At 39.0% G+C, this 22,222-nt stretch overlaps 1 protein-coding gene across 1 annotated transcript in view; it reads right to left on the reverse strand.

Moving 5' to 3' along the window:
- Positions 1 to 10,362: 10,362 nt before the first annotated feature.
- The window catches only part of jph2 (junctophilin 2), a 77,413-nt gene continuing 65,553 nt past the window's right edge, over positions 10,363 to 22,222 (reverse strand). The window contains exons 5-6 of the mRNA XM_034173356.1: positions 15,234 to 15,334; positions 10,363 to 11,193 (exon numbers count right to left, since the gene is read on the reverse strand). Coding sequence (XP_034029247.1) covers positions 15,254 to 15,334 — 81 coding nt within the window. The 3' untranslated portion in view covers positions 10,363 to 11,193; positions 15,234 to 15,253. The remainder of the gene's footprint in view (positions 11,194 to 15,233; positions 15,335 to 22,222) is intronic.

The raw sequence follows: 22,222 nt of genomic DNA on the forward strand, positions 1-22,222 counted from the left end.
CTAATTATTTAATTGCTTCAGCTATGCGTTGCTCTAAGCTTTATTTTTGTTATGCCTTTGGTTCAGCTGTAAATTGGAGCTGGACTTGAAGCTTATAATTACAACCAGATGTCAGTTTGAGGTGTCGTTATGAGACCGATGACGACTACTGTATCAGACCTGATGGACGTGTCACGTGGAACAGATGCACGTGTGTGTTGTCTGGGTGAATCGGTAGACAGGTTCAGACCCAGATCCAGTCCTGGGCTGTGGCCAGGTAGAGGATAAGAGCCGCCCCCGTCCGTTAGAAACAGATGTTACTGTATGAAAACGTGCCCAGGAATTTTTTTACTCATTCCAAATCCCTCCTTCTCCTTCACAGACCTCCGTGAGAACTTGTGGAATGAAATGGAGAAAGGGGGAAGTGTGAAATGCATGACAAGGGGATGGAGGGATGGAAAAAGAAGGCTTAGTGGATGGATGAATAGATGGGAGATAAATACGGTGGGTGGATGAAGTTTGGCTTTTTCAGCCAAGGTTCCATCATAGGGGGAATATTTCAAAAGCAGGGCTGAGTGAAGAGGAAAAGCGGGAAATACACGGGAGTGACAGTGGAGGAATCAAAGGCTCAGAGTGATGAAAGCTCGTCCAGCATCTTGTCTGTCACTGAGCAGCGGAGGCTGAAGGCCTGTTAGGACAAGAACCCCGTGCTGCACGAGTGCCTTATGTTCACTTCATCTTCAACATGTCCACTCTGCAATCTGTCTCACACGCACGAGTGAAAAGCACTCATCTGAAACAGGAGTGAGAGTCACAGACAGACAGACAGGTGTCTGTGTGCAGAGCATCTGCATCTCCTCAGAGAAATAAAACGTGACTCAGAGACAAAGTAATTATGTTGCGTTCCAACACTGATTTATTCTCACTTATTCTATTCCCTCACCCCATAATATCAGTGAATTAAGGCTTTCCCTGTTCTCTTATTGTTACAGTCAGTCACTTTTAACATAATTTAGCTTCATATTTGGATAATTTCTAGAGTCACTGAACATTTCTGTGAGTTTTAATTTCAGTTCATTAATATTCATGCAGTATTTTTCATTGAGTTCATTTTATAACGGTTAGCTTTGTATTCAGTTAATATTACATTCCGGTAGTTTTCTCATTAAGTTACATGGTTAGATTTGTATGAGAGCGATTGAAGCAATTTTGACTGAAGTATAATGCAAAATGTACACCAATTGGGCTTTTCAATATTAAATTCAGATCCGGATCAAACTTTGTCAGTCAATAGTGAGTGCCAATCTGCACCTCACTTTCAAATATGAGAGTGATTGGGGCACATTTGATTAAGATATAATGTAAAATATATATGAAATGGGGTTTTCAATGTTAAAGCTAAATGGCCGCCAAATCTGTAATCTGGATCAGATCCGGATCAAACTTTGTCAGTCGATAGTGAGCACTAGTCTGCACCTCACTTTCAAATATGTGAGTGATTGTGGTATATTTGATTAAGATATAATGTAAAATAGACATTAAATGGGGTTTTCAATGTTAAAGCTAAATGGCCGCAAAATATGTAATCTAGATCAGAACCAGATCAAACTTTGTCAGTCGATACTGAGCACTAGTCTGCACCTCACTTTCAAATATGTGAGTGATTGTGGTATGTTTAAGATATAATGTAAAATATACATTAAATGGGGTTTTCCATGGTCAATTTAAATTGCCACAAAATTTGTAATCTGGATCAGATCCAGATCACAGTTTGTCGGTTGATAAAGGAGACCATCCTACACAATGCCATCAAATATGAAAGGAATTTGACCATTTCTTGTCAGAGTTATAAATTTTTGAAAATTTGTTCAATGTTGAGATAGGGATTTTCCAATTTTCCAAGATTTTTCCTGATTTCGACCTATGACCTTGAAAATCGAAGCAGGCTTTGCCCATTAGGATATGAATCTTTGGTAAAATTTCATAATGATATATGAAAAACTATGGGCTCCAGGCTGTTCACAAACAGACAAACAAACAAACAGAGATAATATCATGAACCTGACTGAGGTTTGATTTAATGTATGTACATCTCTGCATTAATTGTTCTCAAGACCAATTACATCAAAAGGGAAAAGAAAAGGGATTCATAAGGTTGCAATTATATTTGCCTTTTTATTATAATTAGCTTATGCTTTTAGAATCCCATAGTTGAAGAGCAGCAGAGTTGACATAATATTTTAAGCAATTTAATAACCAAAGACAGCTGTATTGTGCACTCACCAAGACGAACCACATTCAACAACAGCAGCAAATACTGATCACGCTCGTCGTTAATTAAATAGAGTTCAGATGCAAGTTTATATTAGTTTAAACCACATGCCTGTGTGACTTCATCACTGATATTAAATTGTGCCGAGTCTATTTGAAGTACACAAAGTGAGAGCTTAGATTAAATTGTAATTCTCTAAATAAAAAGCTTGTAGCCAGACTTATAACCAAATATTTCACTGTTGGCAAGACTGTTGAAGTTGCAAATTAATCTAATCTAATGTTGCATAATGTAATATTCTGGCTCTAAACTCCACTGGCTACTGATTAGAATTGCATTGTTATTAATTTTAAAAGCTCATGACATGTAAATAGAAAAGGATTAGCTTTACACATAAAACACAGAAATACACTGAAAAAACAAGTTCAAGTTACATGCAACTTCAACTACACCTGCTCCTAATTCTAATCATGCATGTTATGATGATTATACCCTGCAACAAACTCAGACATGTCCAGCAGGTGGCAGTGGTCACCATGTAGCAGACAGGTGTATTTTATATTGTTTTTGTTTGCCTTTCGGCCACTCCCGTTTGTTCAGGGTCGTCACTGCGGATCCAGCGCATTGGGATTTGGCGCAGGTTTTTTATTTTATTTTATTGATTTTTTTACGCCGGCTGCACTTGTCGGTGGTATATTATATATGTAAAATAAAGTTGCTTTTTGGGTTGATCAAACTTAACCAAAATTTAATGTTTAACATCATTATCTACCCTCTTACTTTTTTTTTATTGAGTCTGAATTACAGTATCTAATAAGATTAAGGGATTGATACATCTATCCATCACCAGTGGCAACGTCGATCAACTGCAACTTCACGTCCATCCAGCCCTCCAGGCCTGAAAAAATTTGTACACTGGAAACAGCAGACATTTAGCGTGTACGTTCTATGCATGTGTGAACTCTCCATGCCAGCAGGTGGTGCTAGTCTGTGTATATTTTTCAGAAAGGAAATCTGGATCCTGTGGAGAGATAATCTTAGCCCGACAACCAGCCCAGCTATGAATTGGGCCGGATACTGGCCCAATTCATTGGAGTATTGGAGTGAGATTTCCCACTCCTAAATGACCAATAGGAGAGCAGCGTTCGTGCCACATCCCCAAACTGAGGCTGACCAACACTGACATCAGCATCTCTGCCGCCAATCAATCACAGGCTAGGAAAGAGAGGCCAGTATCTGGCCCAATTCAGGGCCAATTGTCGGGCTAAGATAAAGAAAGAAAGCAGCATTTGCTCAACATTTTTACCACATTCCTGGTCGTCGCTGACGGCTGTTGTGTCAAACTCTTTATATACAGTATGTGATGCGTGCCCTCTTGACTTTGTCATTTGCTTTGTTTTGTCACTTCATCATGTTGACTCATGGAAAAAGCCACTAATGGTGGGACACATTGAGCCGACTTGGGTCATTGGCTCCATACGAGGTCAGATGGTTGACTACTGGCTCTTGTGCTTTACACGGTACAACCCTAGGCTTTAGCCCAGGGGTGTACCATGGCTTGTACCGAGGCTTTGGACCCATGGGCCACCAAACTGCTACATTTGGTGGGCAGAGTCCATTTTTGATGGTCAAAATTAAACATTTATTAATAATTCAGAATGGGCAATTTGACACAACCCTCCAGGCAGACAACCGGCCCATCTTCATTTCTTGAAAGTAACCATCCACCTGCCACAATCAGGTAAAAAAAAATAAGAATTTGTAACACCATACAAACACCACCATCTTGGTGTTTTTTTTTTTTTTTATGAACAATACATTTTGTACAATCATCATGCTCCAAAACTAAGACATTCCATTGAAGTAACTGAAAACTGAATATTGCCACAACACTCACAGGGTGCGGCTGGATGGTATAAAACATTTAAACTGAAATCAATGTCAAACATCAACTAATAGTTGAAATTCCAGTTAAACATGAAATCATCTGGTCACTGTTATCTACAGTATATGTTGTTTGCTGACCTAAACAGTGAGCTGAGTTCAGGTCTGAGAGCATACACTTGTGCCGCACATCACTGCGCCTGCCACAGAATGGAGCCATCTTTGGTCCTTAATGGCATCCACCCAGATGGACAGTGGATTTAACCCCACGCCTCGAGAGTAACCATCTATCTGTTGCAGTCAGGTGAAACGTGAGCGTCTCCTTGGCCTTCTCCAGCTGCTGGATCATACCCACAGAAACCCACCACTATCTAAGTCATCTCAGTCTCCCTGAGTAACTGTTTGATTGGTACAAAGTCATTCAGGAAAACAATGAGGGCAGAAAAAGAAGCATGTTTTTGATTGTGGGAGGAACCTGGAGTGCCCGGAGGAAACCCACACAGACACGGGAAGAACATGCAAACGCCACACAGAAAGGACAGGAATCGATCCCACTGCTTTCTTCCTGTGAGGCACCAGTGCTGACCACTAAGCCACCGTGCCGCCCAGGAACATGATCAACAAAGAGCAACTGCAGTGTTTGTTTTGTAGCTGTAACATCAATTCTGACACTATTTAAAGTGACAACAGAACAGACTACAGTCATTATTCATTATAAAAGATGAAAGTTGATGTGACATTTAAGAACTGGTGCAGTAAATCGTTGTGAATGTTTCTTTGAAGAGCTGCACTGGTAGATTACTTGGACAATAGCTCCCTCTATAGGTCATATTACTGTCTACACTACATACTGTCACTCATATCTGTGTTGCATTATTTTTCTCAAATAATCTTGAAAAACTAGACCATTGAAATGTAGCATGTTGAAATAAACTGGAAAAATGCCTTCAGTATTTCTATATTTGTAATCATGATGTTTGATTTGTACAGAATCACATTATTTTTTTAAAAAATCTTAATGCATTCTTAATCATATGTGGAACTAATGCAATTGTATTTTCAGAATTTGGATTAGTTTTACACTGAGTTTACAACTTAAGATAACTAGTTAACTGAAAATGAAACCTTACTAAAAGTAAAGATAACTCAATTTAAAACTAAATGAAAGGAAAAATAATGGCTGTGTAATGTTCTAAACTAAAATGCAGGCAGACACAGGACACAAGACATAAATGTGGCTTAGTCACTTTGACCATGAAATCGCCATAAATGCAGTTGTTTGCCTTTTACCAGGGAACAGTGCAACCCCACCAACGGACACCAGAGGGAGACAGAGAAAAGAAGGAAAGAGTAAATATACTCAACAAAAATATAAACGCAACACTTTTGGTTTTGCTCCCATTTTGTATGAGATGAACTCAAAGATCTAAAACTTTTTCCACATACACAATATCACCATTTCCCTCAAATATTGTTCACAAACCGTAAATGCAACTACCACAAAACCAGAAGTGACTAAAACAAGTATCAACCACTCAGGACATAGGGCAGCACACGAGGAAATACCAAAAATAAGCGTCATACAGGGAGGACGAATGCAGCAAACACAGACTGACACAAAATTCAAATAAAGTCTACAATAGAGGAACAATGTGTTAAAAAAAAACTTAAATCCCCAAACACAAAGGAGACGAGGCCACAAAGTGAATCCTATATATAAAGTGATTTGGTTGTGTGTGTGTGTGTGTGTCAGCAGGCCGTATTGGTAAAAAGGTGGAGCATGGGGGGTGAAACCGTGTCCTCCATCTTTTATGATGAAATAATGCTCAATTTATGTGGAAATGATTGTTGTACAAAAGCTTCAGATATCTGTCGCTGAGATAGATGATGACTGGGGCACAATTTTAAGCAGGAACGAGGTGATAATCGGTGAACCGCGGCTAATGACACATGCAGACAGGGTGAACAGATTTTTAGGAGGGACTGTTCAGTCTGCGACACCAGTCCAACGTAGTCTTCAAGGCATTTGTCCCCGAGCTAGAAGTCACAATCTCTGAACTTCTGAGGGTTTTGAATGCAGCATGCTTGCATGTGACGTCATAGATGACCTGTGGGGGACTTCTGATCCTCCACTGGCACATCGAGGAGCTACAACCCCTGGCAAAAATGATGGAATCACCGGCCTCGGAGGATGTTCATTCAGTTGTTTAATTTTGTAGAAAAAAGCAGATCACAGACATGACACAAAACTAAAGTCATTTCAAATGGCAACTTTCTGGCTTTAAGAAACACTATAAGAAATCAAGAAAAAAAGATTGTGGCAGTCAGTAACGGTTACTTTTTTAGACCAAGCAGAGGAAAAAAATATGGAATTACTCAATTCTGAGGAAAAAATTATGGAATCACCCTGTAAATTTTCATCCCCAAAACTAACACCTGCATCATATCAGATCTGCTCGTTAGTCTGCATCTAAAAAGGAGTGATCACACCTTGGAGAGCTGTTGCACCAAGTGGACTGACATGAATCATGGCTCCAACACGAGAGATGTCAATTGAAACAAAGGAGAGGATTATCAAACTCTTAAAAGAGGGTAAATCATCACGCAATGTTGCAAAAGATGTTGGTTGTTCACAGTCAGCTGTGTCTAAACTCTGGACCAAATACAAACAACATGGGAAGGTTGTTAAAGGCAAACATACTGGTAGACCAAGGAAGACGTCAAAGCGTCAAGACAGAAAACGTAAAGCAATATGTCTCAAAAATCGAAAAATGCACAACAAAACAAATGAGGAACGAATGGGAGGAAACTGGAGTCAACGTCTGTGACCGAACTGTAAGAAACCGCCTAAAGGAAATGGGATTTACATACAGAAAAGTTAAACGAAAGGCATCATTAACACCTAAACAGAAAAAAACAAGGTTACAATGGGCTAAGGAAAAGCCATTGTGGACTGTGGATGACTGGATGAAAGTCATATTCAGTGATGAATCTCGAATCTGCATTGGGCAAGGTGATGATGCTGGAACTTTTCTTTGGTGCCTTTCCAATGAGATTTATAAAGATGACTGCCTGAAGAGAACATGTAAATTTCCACAGTCATTGATGATATGGGGCTGCATGTCAGGTAAAGGCACTGCGGAGATGGCTGTCATTACATCATCAATAAATGCACAAGTTTATGTTGATATTTTGGACAATTGAAAGGATGTTTGGGGATGATGAAATCATTTTTCAAGATGATAATGCATCTTGACATAGAGCAAAAACTGCAAAAACATTCCTTGCAAAAAGACACATAGGGTCAATGTCAACGAGCAGATCTGATTTGATGCAGGTGTTAATTTGGGGGATGAAAATTTACAGGGTGATTCCATAATTTTTTCCTCAGAATTGAGTGATTCCATATTTTTTTCCTCTGCTTGGTCTAAAAACTAACCGTTACTGACTGCCACAATCTTTTTTTCTTGATTTCTTATAGTGTTTCTTAAAGCCAGAAAGTTGCCATTTGAAATGACTTTAGTTTTGTGTCATGTCTGTGATCTGCTTTTTTTCTACAAAATTAAACAACTGAATGAACATCCTCTGAGGCCGGTGATTCCATAATTTTTGCCAGGGGTTGTATATTAGTCTAATGTGGTGTCTTATTTTTGAAAATCTGTTACTGTGCACGTTTCCGTTGTTCATAAAGATATAAAGTTTGTTTAAGAGGGCATGCTTGCGGTTTGAGGGCTGAACTGAGCGCACCACTAAACATGCTACAGCCGGCATCACAGACCATTTACAACGGAAAGTGCATGATACCCCCCCCCCCCCCCCACACACACACACACAAAAAACACATAAAAACATAAAACTGAACCAAAGACAGCAACAGAGAAATAACAAACACAAGACACCACAGATCCTGTTGCAAAGAATTCTGGATAAAATCTGGAGAAATTTCACATAAAAGTTTTGCTGGAGATCTTCTGGGCAGGTAAGACAACACTCACACAGGTCTACTGTGTCAAATATTAATACTAAGATTAATCAGTGATTACACTAATGTCATATCATAACTTTATTAGACTCTATATGCACTTTTCCTAGTTGTAAGTTGAAAATTCTGAGTTTCTCATTTCCTTTGAATGGAGCCTTCAAGGTCCCAGAGAGTGAAGTCACTATTTGCCACTATTTGAATCCCCCTCAAATAAGCACTTTACCAGCAAGAAAATTAGCTGTAATTTAGTGATGTACCACGGATTTAGCAGCACTACATCATAATTAGATTTCAATACAAAGTAAATTTTGTAGAATATTGAAATGGACTACACATTTAAACATTAAACATGAGAGCACTTCTGAAGCGTGACGGCACTCGGTGTAAGATGTGAAGCTGAAAATCACTTCATGACACAATCATGAGGTAAAATACAATGTTTTGTGAAAAAGCGAAAAAGTGTAACCGCTGAAAAGAGGTGCACTTAAAAAAGGAGCCACAATCCACACAAAGCGCCCCCATGTGGACAAAAGTTGAACTGATATTTGTTTGTAAGCTCAACAGGACTTGGATCAAACATCGGTGAGTGTTTGTACATGAATCCATGTACACACACACAGTACTTGACAGGGCAAAACACTCCAAACGACCTCGTGACTATATTATCCTGTACATACATAGAACCAACCGCCTACCACATACACCGACACTAATGCTCCATTAGCAAAGAGGTCTTGAGTTCACTCCCTTTTTCTGTCTTACACTATTGCAAAAACACACAACTTTCACTTAAAACTGAACCGACACTGCATTGTATAGACCCTGTGCAGCCGATGTTGTCGGATCACGTGATCACTGTGTTGGAGGACAAGAAAGACTCTGTTCAGTTTGACAACAAGCTAAATCGTTAATGCCGGTCTTCAGTTTTCACTGTGAACCTTCTGGTACAATCCAGCTCAGACTAAAGGAACATATTTTGTTCTACGATAAGAGATGTTCAGGTTCATTTTGTAATTGACTTGAACTTTGAATTGTGTTATTTGTCACATCATTCTTTAACGTCTCCACTGACGTGTTCAACATATTTCAGAGCAGCTGGGGCGGTCCCAATCAAGATTTATTGCCTTTTGGTCATTTAATAATGAGTATCTGCCAATACCAAGTCCTAATCTGATGCTTGTGTTTTCCTGTGTTGCCCAGAAAATATTGCAAGCAACGTTAAAGTCAATCCAGTGGATATGCTTGACAATTGAACAGCTCTGCAATGCATTACTTAATGTTTTTATTCATTGATTTATTTATTACAAAACAAAAAAGTATTCATGCAGATTTTTTTTAATATGGCTCTCACCCATTCCACTTTGTGCAGCATTGTAGTAGAAAAACTAAAACATACTACGAATACTGAACAGATGATATGGATTGTAGAATGATGGCAAAGAATGTGTTTTAGTTGTTAAAACGACATTTATTATTGTCATTATTATATGCATAAAAATGAGTGAGCCTTTACCAAGATCTTCAGACCCCTCGTCCTTCTACTTACGGGCCTGTACAGGAGGTAATTACATACAGGATGATGAGAAACATTCAAATGCTACCATATTGGTCAGTAAAAAGGATACCGCGTGCAAATTTGGTGCAGATCAAACAAATATGGTGCATATTTGAAGTGACACAGAGCATAAATATGCCTTTAAAACTGCTGGTAAATGAGACGCAAGCAAGGATAGAACGGTGGTGACAGACACGCCGACTGATCAGTGTGAGGCTCGTGTTTATGACATCCAACTGCATCAATAATTATAATAGAACCACTTGATTGGGTCTGTCCAGTCAGGTTATTCATTTATTCATTTTTGCCTCACAGATTCTAAGCTCCATTGTTTTTTTTGTTTTTTTTATGTAACCAATTTTGTTTTGCAGCTGCACCAATGGAACTCACAGTATTTTCTTCAAGGTCAAAAACTTTGATAACATTCATCCTTAGGGAGAGTTTTCATGGGAAAACTGAACAGTTTTACTTAGTTTGACTTTCTGGAAAAATGCTCAACAGCTCCATGATATTGATCTCTGTGACTGAACTGAGACATTCCTACCAACAGCAGATTCATGCTTGCGCTTTGCATTTGGAACGCCTTTTTTGCCTCCAAAATGGCGAAGCTGAGGCTGAAGGTCACGTGACTGCACACAGCCTATAGCGAACAAAAGCAGAGACACTAGCCGCAGTTGTTTTCCTTTTTCCCCTTATTCATTTTGCTTGTCAACTCCTAAATCAATACAGCAAAATTCATGAAAATCACAGTCAAAATATAAGATTTCACAGTGTTTTACACCACAGTGTCAAAGGCAGGCTTTGCAGAATGCAGAACAATTAGCTTGCTAAGGAGAGTGAAGAGTAACAAACACTGCAACAGACAGATGCTTATTTAACTGATATCAGCCCTTTTTTTTAAAAGTGTGTGTATATATACGCAAAGGAAGTTGCAGATAATTAAAACAATTGCAGTTGTGGTTATCACACTTAAATCCTTCACACATCTGCTACAGTAGTCTGTTTAAACAATCAAGTGCAAGGCACTGTGGAGAGAATATTCAGTCTGGAAGTCTGCTTTCCTCAGGCCGGTCATTACTGAACAACAAATGTGTCCATTATGATGCATAATTTCACTTTGAGTTTGTCTAATCTGCCTGATTGTGCCTTCATTGTGCACTACGTAAGCCATCAGAAAAAAAACAAAAAAAAAACACAGTGACACGTGTGTGACGAAGCTGAATCATCTCCTGTAAGCCAACATCCCTCGCGTGCAAAGCCTGACACCTCGCCTCCATAAGCACCGAGACATACTTCTACCTCCGGGCCTTCACGTTCAAACACACCATCACGTTCAGCCGTATATGGAATCAGTTATTTGGAGTCCCTCAGGTGGCCAAAGCTCCGGACACAGAGCTACTTCAAAGTGGCTTTTGAAGAGCTGCAGCTGCAGATGCGAGGCCTCCGATTGTCTCCGTGGTCTGTTTGATCTCGGCCCCTTGCTGAGGAGGCATGCCTTTTCTCTGCAACGCCGCCTCTGACCTGCGACAAATCAACACTTACTGAGTGCTTTCACTCAAACTCAGTCACACTTGTGAATGACATCTGAATAACAACTAATAATTCCTACCAACACTTTGCCAAACTGTCAACAAATACACTCACTGGCCACTTTATTAGGTACACCTTGCTCAAGCTCTTGTTGGCAGAAACTCTGTGGTCAAGAGGATCAAAGAAAAAAGGCAATTTAAGTGACTTAAGGTGCACTGACATGAGCATGACTTTGATTCATGCACATGCACGACCTGTGTCATGCAGGAGAGTAAACTCGTCTTTAAGTGGTGCAGACTGAACGTAAGAAGGGCGCCGGCACATGCAATTGCGCAAAGAGAATTTTGAAATGTTCAACAAATCCTTCATGCATAAATGTCGTGCTACGCGGTGCAATCTAATCGTCAACATGACGTGCAGCTCGTCAAGTGAAGTAAAGAAGAAGTGAACAGAGCGAGTGGTTGCATCTGCGGATCGCATCAGAGAGCAGCTCGTCTGAATGATTATAAAAGATGCTAAATCTATCATAAACATACTTTAACAGCTGCACACAAGAAGAAAAGAACATGCAACTGTTTTACCAAGCCATGAAAATGTAAACATGGCAAATAATTACCGTTTTAGACGGCTCAAAATGCTTTCTCCAGCTTGTTAGAATTGACTGATCCACCACGAAATAATTATTTTATACACACAGCGTCCAGTGCAGAGCATGTGGGAGGCGGTGGAACAAAGCACGGCATCCGGGTGGGATCACAGCGGGTGGGATCATCAGGATGATGGGCATGCAAGTGTGTGAATCAAAGTCATGCTCATGTCAGTGCACTTTTAGAACATTCACAAACTGCTGATTGGGATTTTCATGTACAGTGATCTCTAGAGTTACCTGAAATAGAAGACAAGTCCAATGGGTGAAGGTTCTCAGGTTCAAGTTGATAAAAAGTCACTCATAATTCAAATAGCCTCCCGTTACAACCACAGAATATAATGGACATCATTGAGGGTTTAAAGCTCAAATGGGGCAGCTCTATATGCCACTATCTTAAATTAACCCTCTGGGGCCGACGCCGTCGTATACGACAGCTAAGACCAAACTTTACTAAATTATAAATAACTTTTTAATGATATGAGATAGCAGTGGTGTCAAAAGTACACACATTTGTTACTTAAGTAGAAGTATAGATACTGCAGTTTAAAAACACTCTGGTAAAAGTTGAAGTATCAACTTGACCTCTTTACTCAAGTAAAAGTGAAAAAGTATGTGCTCCAAAACCTACTTAAAGTATAAAAGTATAAAGTAACCTTTAAAAAAAAAAAGGTAGATGCCACTATATGAATTGAAATCTTAATTTAAAAACTGATTCGTTCTACATGTGGCCCAAGACCCCAAAACCCCAAATTATCCCCCAACACCACCTGCATGAAAATGTTTGAATTCTCGAAGCTCTGAAATGCAATCTGGGATTATTCCAGACGATAAACTGCAGTGAGTGCAGCATCCATTTAGTGAGAAAAAAAAAATTTTTTTTCCTTATTCAAATTCATTCCAGTAGTATTCTGCTCTTACAAGGATGCAGCAGTTTTCTAGTTTGGCAGATAGTTCAGGAGGAAATAACTGAAGAAATTAACAAACTGAAAATATGGTTTGACCGAAACAAATTGTCATTAAATAAGACAGGGATGAAGTGGAGGTGTAATAGTCACTAGGTGTTCACAGGAAACATTTATTTATTTATTTATGTATGTATTCATATATGTATGTTCATTGTTAGTTGCTTTTATATTTTCTGTTGTGTTTCTATTCAGGTTCTTTTTGCCTCTTTCTCTAAAATTGTATATAATAATCATTAGATTATTAATATATAAACAAAAATAAATTTAAGAATTACAATTTGAAAACAAATGTACCCGAACGTGACGAGAGCTGCTTAATGCTAACTTTTAACATTGAAAATGCCATAGACATGCTAACGCGTTAGCGTCGCTCCCGTTTTTAAGTTATAAAATACATCTCTCAACTGTTTCAGAAGACCATAACAGATCGGTTTAACATAGAAAAGATAAATAATACTCACAGACGTATGCTCTTTACGGTTTTAGCGGGGGAAAATTAAGCGAAAGAAAGAAAGAATAAACGAAGCAATAGGTCGAAGCATTGCTTCAATCTGCGAACCACTGCTTGGATTGGTTCACGGTTCAAAGCAAAGCCGCGCTGCAGAAAAGTTAATTACAGGCGCACATGACGTGAAATATATATATATAAAAACATTAAACTGAAGCCAAGAGTAACGAGGCTGTTTGTTTTAAAAATGTAAGGAATAGAAAGTACAGATAGTTGTGTGAAAATGTAATGAGTAGAAGTCAGAAGTAGGCAGAAAAATAAGTAAAGGAGTAAAGTATAGATACCTAAAAAGTGTACTTAAGTACAGTAATGAAGTATTTGTACTTCGTTACTTGACACCTCTGTGAGATAGAAACTTACTTTTTTTTTTTGTTGCTGAAATTAACTCTGCTGACTTTCGAACCACTCATCGGCCATCTTTGTACTCCTCATAGAAGCTGTGTGATGATGTGCACAATGTGAGTGTCCAATCGGAATTGGTTCACTGTCACATGGTTTTCCAAAATCCAATCTTAGGGCAGATCTTAGTGATCAGTGAAAGCAGACAGAGAGCCTCTGATGACAATCTCACATGAAAGCTGCTTTAGGAGCAGCACAGAACAGTCCAAAACAGAGTAGAAGTTTGTGTTGTAACCTTTGTGTAATAGCAGACAGAAATTGCTTTGAGATGAAGCAAAAAAAAAACAAAACAAAAAAAACACATAGACCATTTTGTATATATTGTTTGAAATGTGCATTTGTGTTTATTGCTTGAACCTTTTTGTTGTACAGTCTTTCACACAAGACCTCAAATTACCTTTCTAAAGTGTCAGAACAGTTGTTTATTATAGTCTGCTGTGTGTTTTGAATAAATGTGTGTGGAAAATTATTTTCCACTTCTCTTTTTTCTTCCTTATTTTTGATTGTAAACCTTTATTACACTTATAAAACACAACAAAAAACATATATATTCTGAAACCACAGGTTGTCCTGAAAAAAGAGACATAAAACTTGATTGTGGGATGCAGGGAGAGCTGTTAACAGCAATAATAAAACATTTATGCCAGGAGAGTGAACTGTCCAAAAAATGTCCTCGGACCCCAGAGGGTTAATCATACCTTCATGGTGTAAAATAGCTGAAACTAATGAGTTATAAGCAAAACTTTCCAGTGTAGTTGTCATAAATGGGGAAACTAGCTATAGTGACCAAAATCTTTTGTGTGTGTGTGTGTGTGTGTGTGTGTGTGTGTGTGTGTGTGTGTGTGTGTGTGTGTGTGTGTGTGTACCAGCCTGAAAATACATTACGTTCTGCTGTAAAGTTGGGAAATTTAACATGGGGGTCTATGGCAAGTGACTCATTTATGGAACCAGCATTAAGTCCCCATTTGTAGGACTGCAAGACTTGGCACTTCCGTGTCTGTTTAATTTTTCATCACAAGAGGTTGGGGCTTGGTTAGAACCAAGAAGATCATCTTTCAATGCACCACCCACGGAACAGATGGGCTCCAGCAGCAGAAGACCACACAAGGAACCACTCCTGTCAGCAACCAACAGGAATTTATGAGAGAGCACGGTCTCATCAGCACGGCTCAATGGAAGACTGGAGAAATGTAAATGTATTATGTCAATATGGAACTAAATCTCTGAGGAATGTTTCCAGGACCTCGTTAAACCTATAACAAAAAAGATATCCGGCAGTTGAGGCAGATATTAAGGCAAAACTAAGTCCAAACATGTACCTAATGAAGTGGCCAGTTGGTGTACAACATAATATGTGCAGAACAGTTTGTTTGAAGACTCAAATGCACTGAAGAAGTACTTTGAGGAGATGTTCTATACAAATTCATTAAATAAATATTTCTAATATGTTGTTGACCTCATTTACATATAAGCAGGAGCAAAAATGATGTCATAAAATCACATTTATTACCTGAGGTGGTGGAGAACGTCTCATGACAAAATGTGCACAAAGAGAATAGCCAGACCGATGTTGAGCAGGATGACCATGCAGACCATGATGGTGTTTGGGCCCTTGAAAGGAAAAGACATTTTTTTTAATTTAAAGTGATTCATTAAGCAGTTACAGTTACCTTATTTTGACCTTTGATTTACTATGTCTAGTGTTTGAATGTATGGAATTTGATTTGTGACAAACTCCATTTCAAAAAGTGATGAGGTTCCCTGTCTTGATGAAGCTGTAGTGCAGAGTGTAAAACACACGGTACAAGTGGATTTGGGTTGTGACTAACTCCACTTTGCTATTTCAGTAAAGGTTCAAAGGATTAGATTTATCCTGTAAATTAGTCACAGGCTTTTTTAAGGGACATAACATGAAATAAACCCATTAGAGTGTCATCTGTTATTCCCTTTAATAGCTGCAGTGCACCAGGTGCACACCACTCTACTATTAAGAAATTGAGCTACACTAAGGAGTTTTCTGGTGAGTTAATACATCTGAGCAAACGTGTAAGAGCTCATCAACAGACAGTGGCCACCAAAGTGCCCTGAGGCAGGCTCGGACTGGTAATCTGTGATTTTGGGCATTTGCCCGGTGGGCCGCTGCACGTTTAGACGTGCGTGGGCCGGCCCTCTGATATTTATAGAGATTATGGAAATATACAGTGTTCTCGAACCGCGAGCTGCTGTCAACACGAGGAAAGTCCGTGATCGGTGAAGCTACAGCATTTAATCGGTGCAGCTGCAGAGCCACGTCCTGAATATGTGTAAAAATAAAAGTTCTGTAGTGTTTCATACACGGCGCAGTCTTAATCTAGGTTTCATTTTTGTTTCCATTTGATCACACAACAGAGAATTACATTAAGCACAATGACTGACATGACCAACAGCCAATGACAATGCAGAAGCATACAGGGTGGCCAATCAGATTGCAGGAAGAGCAGGCGGCCGCTCCCGCCCCTGTGAATGGATTGAGTCCTCGGCGCCTGGACTTCTCTCCGCTCTTCTACTGATACAAGGTTGTAATCATTTCTTTTATCTTAATTAACTGTGCTTTACTTTTGTTAATCTTTAAATGCAACAGCTACGGACTTCAGCTCCTTAATTTGCTGCTGTGTGAATCCTAGCAGTGGTTACACATTACCTCTCTCTCTCTCTCTCTGTCTCTCACTCACACACTTTGGAGACACAAAAACCTTTTGCCGCTTGTGTGCTTTTGCTTCCGTTTTGTCAGACCTGGCGCCAGAAAAAAAAAAAAATCACAGGGGGTGGGGTCGCCCCCCCCCAAAAAAAACAAAAAAAAAACAAAAATAGTGTGCACCGGAGGAGACGTGCGCTCCTGGAAAGCTCGTGTATTTACGCTGCACCGTTGTAAGAGACTGACTAAGAGTGAAGAGTGATGACAGTATTTTTTTAAATTATTATTTGAACGTATAGACCCTCGGTCAAGTGATCTTCTGCATACCACAGAGCCGGTGTTCTGTCGAGATGAGGTGCGCCAACTTTCGACACTGAGCTATGACGTACCTTCGCATTCTCCAATAGGAACGACGCGTCGGGCCAAAACACGGAAGACTTGTGGCAGAAACCACTGATCTCTACAAAATGGATTGGACCAATCCGATTGGTGCAGAAACCACTGATCTGTACAAAACATTAATGTGTGACAGGACTGCTCATTTATAGAGCAGTTTTCTGAAGAAAAATCATTGGAAATGTTTTTTTTGTTGTTGTTACCTCAAAATTTCTGTTAAAAAAATTAAAATTACTGTTAAAAAAGTTTAGAACACTTGTAATTCAAACAGGTAAATAAATCAATAAATGGTTCTTTAGAAACCTTTCATCTGTATTAAAACCACCTGTTATTTCAGATTAGATAATTTCTTGTTTAACATAAGGAACCTCAGACATTTATTTTTAGACAAATAAAATAACATGGAAACTTGTATATTTTTTGAAGTGTGGTAGATTATTTATATCTTATTTCAACCAGAAAAACAAACACTAAATAAATACAAATGTTTATTATAAATGCAAAACAAAATAATTTAACAATGACTGCAGTGTGATTGTAAAGTAGGATTTCTGTGACATAAACCTCATGATGTTTTATATATATATATATATATATATATATATATATATATATATATATATATATATATATATATATATATATAGTCATTTAAACTTGTAATTTCGGCAAAATATGTAATTGGCTTTAATGTTATCAGGATGCCCCCTTGTGGAGCCGGGTCCGCGTTTTGTACTATGATCAAGGTGAAATGACAGTGAAAGTGTGTGTTTAGGTGTGTGTTCATGGTGTTTAGGTGTATAGTATTTGTTCAATGGGGGTTCGGTATGGACGGGTGGGTGTGCGTGTTTGGGGGTGGATTCGTCCAGAGGTTGGTCCAGAGGAAAAATGCCAGGGCCGAAATTTGTTCCCAGTCCGACCCTGCCCTGAAGTGAAGCTGTAAGGTGAAGTTTTGTGTTTTTCCATGTGTTTATTTTTATTTCTTTTAATGGTGGCTTTAAATTCAGTTTTGTTGTGTATAGAATCATGAACCTTCTTATGTAAGGTGTGGCTGAGAATTGCACCTTTTAAATTCCACAGATGCATAGTATTTGACTTTAGTGTTTCTTGCTGGTCTATGGTGCAATGCCTTTCTGTTTCGATACCAATGCACCAGTGCACCTGACCGCACCTTATTTTTACACCAGCTTGCCCATCTGTGCACAAATGAGCACAACTGTACTTGCAGTTTAAAGGAACACGAGTTCTGGGTGTGAAAACCACAACTGCATTGTGTTGTGTCTGTTGTAAGATAGGGCCCAATAAAAAGTATCATGCAATGCCTTTAAATCAATGTTACTGTATAGATTTAAAATCAAAAGTGATGGAAATAAATGGTCTTTATTTTATTCACCAGCACAGACTCCACACTTCTACTGTGCACAAAACTGCAGTAACAAATATGTTGTAACCCTGAACAGCTGGGACTCAGACAACATATGAAGCGTGGCATGTAAAGAAATAGCTGAAGAGACAAATGTCCACAACATGCCAGACATTCCCTGAGACACATATGGTGACCCTGGATTATTCCATTCCAGCCTTTGGGTTTCATAATAGCATCACCCAGAATTATTTAAAAAAAAAAATCATGTTTGAAGGGGAGGGGGTTTGTGTGTGTGTGAAGGTGGAGTGGGGGGAGTCGTTACCAAGTGGCACTTTAATTACAGGATTCATTGGCAATTATTAAAGACCCTAGAAGTTTGATTATGTAAAGTGTTCTAATTTAACTCCTTCCATTGTCCGTTCATTTACGCCCCCTGTTGTGGGTCCGTGTCACTACACTTTCCCAACATTTTCTGCTGCTTCCAGGTCTTCAAATGCTCTTAAAAGTTCAAAGGTCAGCATGTGAGCCTGTCCACAGGAATGTTTTAACATCAACATGACTGATGGTACTCAGTATAATATATAAATACTTATGTTCAGGTCACTGTTCATTAATACTATCGTACTGGTTCAGAATGGGAACATTTATGCTAAGCTAATGACAGCTGGCTTCTTCTATGCTGTGATTTCTGTTACCTCATGTGCTGTTGCCCCCAGTGGTGAACAAAAGAAAAGTAGAGGCAGCACCAACATGCTACAGCACAGTAGAAAAACCTCAACAAGGTCCGTGGTTTCCATGAAAAATGTATTTGATGGTAAAGTAATGCTACTTTTGGATGGTTCAAATTCACTATGGAAAAAAAAAATCAGTCTGCAATAACCAAAGAATTGTATTGGATTAGATCTTTTCACACCGGATTGGAATAAGTAATGTTTACTGAACTGTATTGAAGCACATGTATCTAGACAGGCATTGTATAATTTTATAAGAGAGTGAGACGCACACCTGTATTTGCCCTATTGAGGTTTTAAATCCTGCAAAATCTCACAAAACATCAGAGAGTTTGCCGCTCTGTGAGATGTCAGTAACATTGAGAACTGCATTAAGATGCTCTGATCAGGCTGCACTTTAACCGCTGCACATGGACAACAGCATTAACATCACAACTTAAAACTCTTTGTATATTGTGCCAAACTCGCGTAAATATATCATCTGGGTTTTTAGACGAGAGCTGGGTATTGATTCAAATTTCAAGAATCAATACGATTATGATTCTTAAGATTCAGAATCGATTATTCTGATTTGATTTGAACCAGTCTCGATTTGGGTTAGTGTTATTAAAAACGTTATTTGAGCTATTACATGATTGTCTAGTTATGCAATATAGTAATGCTACTTTACAAAATTTGTCCCTCAAAATGCAGGCAATAGTGTTTCAGAGAGTTATAAATTTAAAAATTTTCTGGGGGACAACGGCCCGGTCTCCCCTACAAATCTCGCACCTGCAGCACTCGCTGAAGGAGGAGAATGTGGCTATTAGAAAAGTTATCCTTCAGCGGGGGAAGCCGTGTTCTCCTGCTGCAGGAGAACACGGAGAACACAGTCCATACGAGAGAATCTTTGTGCGCTGTTCTATGGAAATGGCACATTAAGAGGAACGGGAAAAAAAGAACAATTGTGTGAATTAAACAGCGGACGATTTTCTTTTCTTTCCCACAACAACAGTCCTGGTAGTCATGATTAACACCTTTAAATGGCTAATATGCACACCCTTGGAAACAGCGCAGCAGCCCAACTGCAGTGTATTTTTTCAGACATGCTATTATAATGTTGGTGATAAGTGCATATATATTTATATATATTTTTATTATTTTTGAAAAAAATCGATCTTTGGATGTATGGATCAATCTGTGGGAATTAAAATGAGAATCAATTTAAAATCAGTGAATTGATGTTTTCAACTCGGCACTATTTTAGACTTTGTTATTGTGTTTGTTTTATGTAAACGTGCGAGAAGCTCAGGTTGTTTCTCCGTTATTTTCAATGGGAATCTCTGTGAGCTGTGATCATTTGCTGTTCATGTCGTTCTGGGAGAAAATGAAGTTTGGTCTTTAACGTCCTAACTCAGTCACATGGGGTGTGCAGCGAGTACATTCTGAGTGCCGGTCCCAAGCCCGGATAAATGAGGAGGGTTGCGTCAGGAAGGGCATCCGGCGTAAAACAAGCCAAACAACTATGCAGACTAAGAATCGAATTTCCATACCAGATCGGTCGCGGCCCGGGTTAACAACGTCCACCACCGGTGCTGTTGCCCAACAGGGTGCCGGTGGAAATTGGGCTACTGCTGGGCGAAGACGACGAAGAAGAGGAGGAGAATGTTTCCACAAACAGTGTGAGAAGAAGAAAACTAGAAGGGTGGAAATGAGAGTGGGGACTTTGAATGTTGGTAGTATGACTGGTAAAGGGAGAGAGCTGGCTGATATGATGGAGAGGAGAAAGGTAGATCTTGTTCTGACTTATGGTATGGAAATTGAAGACTTAACAGTATTCCCTGAAAACTCCCTTCTGTCTGATCATTTCTTAATAACATTTACATTTACTCTGATGGACTACCCTGCAGTGGGGAATAAGTTTCATTACACTAGAAGTCTTTCAGAAAGCGCTGTAACTAGGTTTAAGGATATGATTCCTTCTTTATGTTCTCTAATGCCATATACCAACACAGTGCAGAGTAGCTACCTAAACTCTGTAAGTGAGATAGAGTATCTCGTCAATACTTTTACATCCTCATTGAAGACAACTTTGGATGCTGTAGCTCCTCTGAAAAAGAGAGCTTTAAATCAGAAGTGCCTGACTCTGTGGTATAACTCACAAACTCGCAGCTTAAAGCAGATAACCCGTAAGTTGGAGAGGAAATGGCGTCTCACTAATTTAGAAGATCTTCACTTAGCCTGGAAAAAGAGTCTGTTGCTCTATAAAAATGCCCTCCGTAAAGCTAGGACATCTTACTACTCATCACTAATTGAAGAAAATAAGAACAACCCCAGGTTTCTTTTCAGCACTGTAGCCAGGCTGACAAAGAGTCAGAGCTCTATTGAGCTGAGTATTCCTTTAACTTTAACTAGTAATGACTTCATGACTTTCTTTGCTAATAAAATTTTAACTATTAGAGAAAAAATTACTCATAACCATCCCAAAGACGTATCGTTATCTTTGGCTGCTTTCAGTGATGCCGGTATTTGGTTAGATTCTTTCTCTCCGATTGTTCTGTCTGAGTTATTTTCATTAGTTACATCCTCCAAACCATCAACATGTCTATTAGACCCCATTCCTACCAGGCTGCTCAAGGAAGCCCTACCATTATTTAATGCTTCGATCTTAAATATGATCAATCTATCTTTATTAGTTGGCTATGTACCACAGGCTTTTAAGGTGGCAGTAATTAAACCATTACTTAAAAAGCCATCACTTGACCCAGCTATCTTAGCTAATTATAGGCCAATCTCCAACCTTCCTTTTCTCTCAAAAATTCTTGAAAGGGTAGTTGTAAAACAGCTAACTGATCATCTGCAGAGGAATGGTCTATTTGAAGAGTTTCAGTCAGGTTTTAGAATTCATCATAGTACAGAAACAGCATTAGTGAAGGTTACAAATGATCTTCTTATGGCCTCGGACAGTGGACTCATCTCTGTGCTTGTTCTGTTAGACCTCAGTGCTGCTTTTGATACTGTTGACCATAAAATTTTATTACAGAGATTAGAGCATGCCATAGGTATTAAAGGCACTGTGCTGCGGTGGTTTGAATCATATTTATCTAATAGATTACAATTTGTTCATGTAAATCCATGTCTTTATGTCTGTAAGACATAAAGACATGGATGACCTCTAATTTCCTGCTTTTAAACTCAGATAAAACTGAAGTTATTGTACTTGGCCCCACAAATCTTAGAAACATGGTGTCTAACCAGATCCTTACTGTGGATCGCATTACCCTGACCTCTAGTAATACTGTGAGAAATCTTGGAGTCATTTTTGATCAGGATATGTCATTCAATGCGCATAT

Source organism: Thalassophryne amazonica, chromosome 6 (assembly GCF_902500255.1).
Source record: "Thalassophryne amazonica chromosome 6, fThaAma1.1, whole genome shotgun sequence".
NCBI lineage: Eukaryota > Metazoa > Chordata > Actinopteri > Batrachoidiformes > Batrachoididae > Thalassophryne > Thalassophryne amazonica.